This window comes from Dermacentor silvarum, chromosome 1, assembly GCF_013339745.2.
Source record: "Dermacentor silvarum isolate Dsil-2018 chromosome 1, BIME_Dsil_1.4, whole genome shotgun sequence".
Taxonomy (NCBI): domain Eukaryota; kingdom Metazoa; phylum Arthropoda; class Arachnida; order Ixodida; family Ixodidae; genus Dermacentor; species Dermacentor silvarum.
The window spans coordinates 447,190,667-447,198,463 of record NC_051154.1 but is presented as its reverse complement, the minus strand read 5'-3'; the positions used below and the strand labels follow the sequence as shown (position 1 = coordinate 447,198,463).

Genomic DNA, 7,797 nt, shown 5'->3' with positions numbered 1-7,797 from the left:
TAGAAGGGCAATGAAAGACATGAACAGGGTAAAAGCTGCTGAAGACGATGGAATAACAGTCGATTTAATCAAAGATGAAGGAGATATCATACTTGAAAAGCTTGCGGCCCTTTATTCGCAATGCCTCACGACTTCAAGTGTACCAGAAAGCTGGAAGAACGCCAACATTATACTCATCCATAAGAAGGGAGACCTTAAAAAATTGAAGAATTATAGACCCATTAGCTTGCTTTCAGTATTGTATAAAATATTCACCAAGGTAATTTCGAATAGAATCAGGGCAACACTTGACTTCAGCCAACCGAGAGAACAGGCTGGCTTCAGAAAGGGATATTCTACGATGGATCATATCCACGTCATCAACCAGGTAATAGAGAAATCTGCGGAGTACAATGAACCTCTCTATATGGCTTTCATAGATTACGAAAAAGCATTTGATTCAGTAGAGATACTAGAAGTCATAGAGGCATTACGTAACCAAGGAGTACAGGATGCATACGTGAATATATTGGCAAATATCTACAAGGACTGCACAGCAAGCTTGGTTCTCCACAAAAAAAGTAGAAAGTTATCTATCAAGAAAGGGGTCAGGCAAGGAGACACAATCTCTCCAATGCTATTCACTGCATGCTTAGACTGGGAAAGCTTAGGAGTGAGAATTAACGGCGAATATCTCATCAACCTTCGGTTTGCAGATGACATTGTTCTATCCAGCAACAATGGGGACGAATTACACCAAATGATTGAGGACCTTGACCGAGAAAGTGTAAGAGTGGGATTGAAGAATAATATGTAGCAGCAGCGATAATGCTCAATAGCTTGGCAAGGGAACGAGAATTCAGGATCGCCAGTCAGCCTTTAGAGTCTGTAAAGAAGTACAGTTATCTAGGTCAATTACTCGCAGTGGACCCTGATCTTGAGAAAGAGATTTATAGAAGGATAAATTGGGCTGGAGTGCATACCGCAGACATTACGCATCGCGTGGCGGCCATCTGGCCTTCCTGAGGAGCCCATGAACTAGCTCCCCACTCTGACGAATAAAGTTGTCTCTCTCTCTCTGTTATTGAGTATTTTTTTTTCGTTTGTACACTCCAAAGCATGAAGAGCTGCATAGGCTGTTTAGTCTAACTTAAGAAAGCACGCATAACCACGTAAGAACAAATATTTAAATTTATTGCACATACTTTATTTACAATAGCCGTAGTGCCGAAAAGCTCGCAATACAATGCAGAAGGGTCGCGTCTCTTGGCAACTGTTCCCTGTTATACGAAATTAAAAACGATGTGGATAGTTATCATTGAAAAGAAGAAAAGAAAAGAGAAGAAACAACACATATGACCGACAAATCTTCTAGCCCCAATAACAACTACGTGGGCTAAAATACTATTGTCAACAAGAAATCACTTTGTACAGGGAGGCGCACTGCAAGTTTTGTCACACTCTGCTGTGTGGCATTCACCTACGTAATAATTGTTATCACAGGCTCCGATAGATCTATATCTATGCACCTACTCGGTGTGAAGTATTCTACCAGACGTCTACGCCGTATTCCATACCAAATCTCAAACTTGGCGTTGTAAACAGCATGCCGATTTTGATACTTTAGGAAACAGAGAAGGACAAACGATTTTCGGCTAAGCGGTAGGCTGGGAAGTCTGGAAAAATACGGTGATGCAAAAAGAATGGCAAAGTGGACTTGCTGGTTCTCATTGGGATGCGCCATTTTGGCGCAACACATAAAAAGAACTGCCTTAAAAAAGAGACAGCGAACACACTCGGGCACCTAAGCTGACATAACGTTCGCCTCTGTATATTTTTCCGGTCTCTTGGCAGTTGACATGGACCATATGTGAACACACCCTCAGCAGAGCATGGTATTTGATGAAAGGGCACTAAGCCGCTGGCGTACTAGTTACAAAAGCGTGACGTCAATAGTCGGCAAATAATAGAAAAACACTTTATCAAGGTTCACTTGGGCAAAGTATTAAAAACACATTGCCATCAAAAGGGAATATGTGGGCTTTTCTTTCTATACTCGTTAAATGTTTGTCAATTTTCCCAACTAAAAGTCACCAATAAAAAAAATAATAATCAAGGGCTCTAGACTAATGCAGTTGGATGCATGTTGTAATATGTTTTCCATACCCGTCTAGAACACCCTTCCACTGTACCTGCGCCTAACAAAGGCATTCAGCTTTTACATACTAAAGGCACCAACGTCTCCCTTAAATTCACAACAATAAAATATCACCTGATGACCCAGGAGTTTCGGGGTACAACGAGAAAAAAATAATGAAGTGCTTCTGGCGTCCTTACTTTTGCACCCTGTTTGACATTTTTCCGAGGAAGCAGCAGGCGCAAACTTTAACGAACGCAGGCACCACGAACAACGCATCAGGTGCAGGTTAACACCTTCACACATGGCACAAGGAACCACTAGTAGCAATCACCCAACTTGCATCTCTTCGTCTCTTGTGTATTATTCTTCACCGCGACACCGCCTGCGACAAAGCCGTACCGGAGCCAGCAAAGGTGGCGCAGGAAAGGCGCGCACCTAGAGTTTCAAGCGGGCGACATGAATGATGTCGATTTTTGGCTGAATCTTCTAGCCTAGGATTGGATGGAGCAATCTCATAAGTGACATCCAAAAGCTGTCGCAGGAGTCATAGGATGGGGTAGGGACCCGAATGACGAGATAGGTTTTCTGACAGGTCGACACGACGAGATGGTAACCATAGAATAACGAGAAAGCCAGGTGAAAATGGAACATTCTTTTGGTGCTGCGTATGGCAGCGGAAATTCCGGGAAGCTCGGGCGGCAGTGAGCCGGACGTGGTCTGTCAGACAGGCCTGTACTGTCTGGGAGGTTACATCGCGGGCGTACGCGGTGGGCGACTATGATTTAGATGGTAGTAGCCACGGGCAAAATATAATCTCGGGCAAATAGTGGATAAAACAGCGATCTGCCAGCGGTGTGATTACGGGGGCGAGTTATAATACGTGACTCTGTCACTGCGTTCTGCGGTAACGTACATAGCTAACACGTCAGTAAGCGTTCTGTCAAGGCGTTGTGTAACGTCATTTGTATTGGGATGAGAAGCAGTAACGACCTATCATCGACGATTTCGTCGATGATACGTTGTTACTGGTTACTGGTTGTTACTGAACGAAATGGTCGATGACATTCGACAAGAAGTAGCATCCGCGACCAGGTACGAGCTGCGCCATGGTGTGGTATCATGTTGTGGAAGATGAAATTCGCAACGTCTCGTAGGGCAGGACTCTCGTACTGACTCCCAGCGTGTGGCATAATTGCTCGCAACAGCAACCCATTTGTTGCCGGGGAAAGGGCCATGTAGGTCGATCCCCGCGCTTAAGTATGGTTCGGTGGGAATGTTGATGGCTTGCAAAAGCGCAGGTGGATGCATGGAAGGGGGATTCTGGCGTTGCCACAGGTCGCGAGCCATAGCATAAGGGGACACAGAACCGCAAATACCGAGCTAGAAGAGACGGTGCCGAATTCGGTTGTAGTTCATCTAACTTCGTCCTCATTGTCTCTAGTCGGCTGGTTCTCTAATCCTTTAGTCTGTTGATTTTCTAGTGCTGGTATTTTTATCCGTGACACTATCATAACATGACGCAATATTCTGTGTTTGCAAGTATCCTTCAGTGTCCAAAAGCTATCTCTTCGTGACAGCATTAGCTGTACTGGCAGTCATCCGTTCATGGCAATAACGGCGCTGGAACCTATTTCGGCCTCAAGCGTCCACTACACAAAAGGCTAGAAGAACGCTGCTGTCATTTCTAAACCAAATATACGCACGTGCGCCCACCATTACCTCACCTCTAACTACGTGATGAAGCCTCTCATTTTCATGTTCGCGTTTGCGCGTTGGTATTTTGCGTACTCCCTGTTCACACCGCTTTTACATCGCCCTCAGATTAGGGGAGCAATTGAGGTCAGGCTCCCAGCGTTTCCTTCTCTCACTCGCTTTTTCTATCTCTCTTTCGTACCAGGAGCTTCATTACGTGATTTAAAGAAATCGTGCTTACATCCAAGCAGCTTCTAGTAGCATAGCAACCAGGGCGCACGAAAAACGCAAGAGGAGTAGGGCGTCCAAGCGTCTTTCAAAAGTTCGTGATTGCTGAGCAGGCAAGAATAAAAGAACGCAACAGGCACGGCGCAGTATTTCCCCACAAGTCTCGCAGTCAATGAGGTCGTCGAACGCGTTCTGCGACCGTCCTCGGCCATGCCGCCGGATTAGGCGCACGCTTGCGAGGAACTTTTGCTTGATTCCGAGCGTCTCTTAGCTGTGCGACGACCGGGTTTCCATCGCGCGGTGTCGCCACCCTAGCACCGCTGAGCTAGCGCCACTCCTGTAGCATGACCACGCGACCTCATTCAGAAATTCATGGTAGCCTACTTTCGGTCAATTCTGAAAACGCTGCCGGTATGTAGGCACTTTACACTGCATACTACTTTAGCTCAGCGTTTATATACAGTCTGCACGTGCAAGTTGTACGCAGTCGCTAGTGATAACGGAAGAACGTCTTTTAGCGCACAACGATCATTCCGGCTGCAGAAAGTGCAATGCAGCCCCCGCTCCGATGCCGAGCTGTCTCAATAGAACGGGATCGAGCGTCCCCAAGGTTTCTTTCCCGTCTTGCAACAAAGGTGACTACGCGTCGTTCGTGTCCTTGCAGCAAACTGATATCGAAAATGCGAGATAAACGCAGTTCTCTCAAGAGCATGCATGCGCAAAGCGAACCGTAAGCGGCGCTCAGCTAAAAGTCTTATCTATCGATACGCAAAGTCTCAGTTGGATATTCCAATTAATATTAGCCAATTATGCAAATGCGTGTTGTCGTGGCAGGCTGTGACGAGGCGTCCTGACACAAAAATCGGAAAACAAATCTCGTCAGAAGCGCTGGATTCAAGTGATTCTCGTCATTGCGTAGAACCCACTTTATCCTGGCGTGGCTAATAGAAACACTTCGTATTTATGCTTAAAGAAGTAACTGAAAGGGTGCCCGAAAAAATACTACCAATGCAGGCAAACTGATAAGGGCATACCATGGATGACATTCAGTGTTTTATCCCTTAATTGTTTTTTTTTGTTTTTACATGTTTGGCGACATCTGCTTGGTAGAGCTGGTATTTAAGAGTTACAAACCAGGGGTGGAATTCACTAAGCTTTTCGTTCATGTTGTTACGGGGAGATGTCAAAAAGGGTTTATCTACAATATTTACATAGTGACAGCGAGTGGCACCACAGCCACAAAGATGGTGGGGTGGGCCAGGGCACAGCTCGTCCTCTTTCTCGTCTGCTATGCAACGTCTTAGTGGGTATGCGCTAGTGTTTTTAAACGAAACTAAACGTCTCTCTTCGTCCGTAGGATAGGTGGCTCGTAGCAATATGAGCTATTTTCCATTGGCAGGTCGGCGTCGCTTATAAATAGGGCTCCGTGTCTTTGGATAAATCCTAAAAAATCCGATAAACACTCCCCGGCAATTCGGATTTAACCGATAAACTCCGATTTTAACGGCCAATATCAATGAAGTAGTCATTGATATACATCGGCCGGTTTGGCCGATATAAACTTTACCTAACGTCAACAGTATCTCGTAGACCACACCCATCGCACATATAGTAAAAGGGCTTGTCGCGCACGGAGCGAGAGACGAATGACTGCTCAACGACTGTCGCAGACCTTCATGGATACTACGCTGTTGTCGCTGAAAAGTGGAGACAGACATTGGAGGGGAAGCTTTTCGATGCACTACAGTACATCAGTGAATCGTGTTGGTATAGTGTTGAAATTGTGAATGTAAATGAGAAGCGTGAGTTACCACGCGCGTTTGAAACCTATATATGCGCCAATTTTTAAGTTAGTGTTTCTTGAAACTGACGACATGAGCCAACTCATGAGTGATTTTGCGAACTATCAGAGCTAATTATTCAGTAACATTGTTTGAGACCTGTCGCTTTGGAGGCTTCACACTGTCCAATGGTCAGTGCTTTCTCGCTGCGCGCTGAGTCTTCTAGCGCAAACTTTGAAAGGGCATTCTCGAAGCTGGGAGTCATCAATCGAAATGAGCGTGCTTCTATCAGTGAGAGCAACCTCGTAAAGTATGATTGTATCTATTACAAGCTTTAAGGTTGTAATACGCACAAGCGTAGGTGTTTTGTATTCAAGTATTTGTGATTGTGTGTATGTGTTCCTGCGTTCAAACCTCCCAGACAACAAAAATACGCTTCGTGTGTTCTGATGTTTTCGTGTTCAGATATCATTTAATCTAAGATGTTGGAGTATTGAGAATAATGCAAAATTTAACTCCAAATTTCGGAGAATTGGGGATTTACGAGAAATAAACTCCGAATTTCCGGCAGAAATAAACTCTGAAAAACACCCTCCGAATTTCAGGAAAAATAAACTCCGAAAACACGGAGCCCTATTTATAATAAATTCAGCATGGGGCATTCAGTAGTGGCTCGAATTTGCTCTTCATAACAATTCTAACGTACGGGCTTTTAGTGAATTGGTCCCCGCAGCATTGTTCGAAGCACGTTATCTTGCCAAGAAATTGATATATCGAGGAAAAACTAAAAAAAGTACGTGTGGATAAATGACGCAGAAAATAAACACCGAAGTGTCCTCGTTTATTCAGGGAAATCTTGATTATAAATGTGCTGCAGTTGCTTATACTTACGCATATATACCGTTCAAGCATACAAGATGACGAGTTTACAAGAAGCCGTGCTATTATTTTTTTGTCATTCACAGGCTGAAACGTTCCAGCTGCCATTTACGCTATGATGGACACAAAGAAAACAATAATAACAAAAAGAAAAGAAAACGTTCAAAAATACAGAAAGTACCACTGGTAATGTATCAGCGGGCCATACTCTTTGCAAAGTGCGGCTAAAAGACATACGTCAATACAGCTGTCGTTTTCACACGACGGCCACCGTCATTGTACTGACTAGAGCACTAGAGTCCTATAGATGTGCCACATTCCGAGGCTTGTGAGGTTCTCAGGCAGTGTTCTCGCTGTCCTCTTCGTCCTCAAATAGCTCCATCTCGGTTGGAACGTCGACTACGCCCCTGCAAACAATGTGAACAAAAAGTAATTCAAAGTTTGGCATCGAAGTCGGGTTCACTAGCCGAACGTATTTTTCTGAAGGTCGCGGTTACTGTAAGGAGCTTTCGTTGCAACCTACTATAAGGCGGGTTTTTAGTGGGAGTGTGCTTTAAGGTGCGTTAGTAAATCCGTAGAGGGTGTTGATAATGACCGCATTACCGATAAGATTGCCTTTCCCGCAAGCGCCGTGTCAGAAAAAAAATTCACCGACGATTACGATACTCCTTAATGCGAAATTTGAGCGCAGCTGTATACGTGTTTTTATTTCGCGATATATTGGCTAGCACGGCCAATCTGTCTCGTGCTGCACGTTCCAAACGAAGCGAAGTGTGCCGCGATGGCCTCGCTAATCGAGAGATCGCGAAAGGAAGCGCGTGGGTGACGGATGGGCCCGATTCACTGAAGCCGCCGCAGACAACCTCCGCTCATGAAGCGCTTTGTTTCCACGCAGACGACGTGCACTGGTCTGGTGCCATCTCGTAGCCATCGTCACCGCAAGGCTCCTCGTGCGCAGCACTACGCTTTCCTTCTCACGCTTTCGCCATACCCTCCTCCGCTGCACCCTCCTCCTCGTGCTCTCTTCGCTCTCGCCGAAGGAGCGGGCATCTATAAGAGCTGCGCTTTAACACACTGGTCACGCACTGTCTTTGAGAA

General features: G+C 45.4%; 1 protein-coding gene across 3 annotated transcripts in view; it reads right to left on the bottom strand.

Annotated features, from left to right (window-relative positions):
* Positions 1–1,148: 1,148 nt before the first annotated feature.
* The window catches only part of LOC119437747 (organic cation transporter protein), a 186,908-nt gene continuing 180,259 nt past the window's right edge, over positions 1,149–7,797 (bottom strand). For all 3 annotated transcript variants that reach the window (XM_037704725.2, XM_049660837.1, XM_049660838.1), the window contains one exon: positions 1,149–7,106. In XM_037704725.2, the coding sequence (XP_037560653.1) occupies positions 7,037–7,106 (70 nt within the window). In that variant the 3' untranslated portion in view covers positions 1,149–7,036. The remainder of the gene's footprint in view (positions 7,107–7,797) is intronic.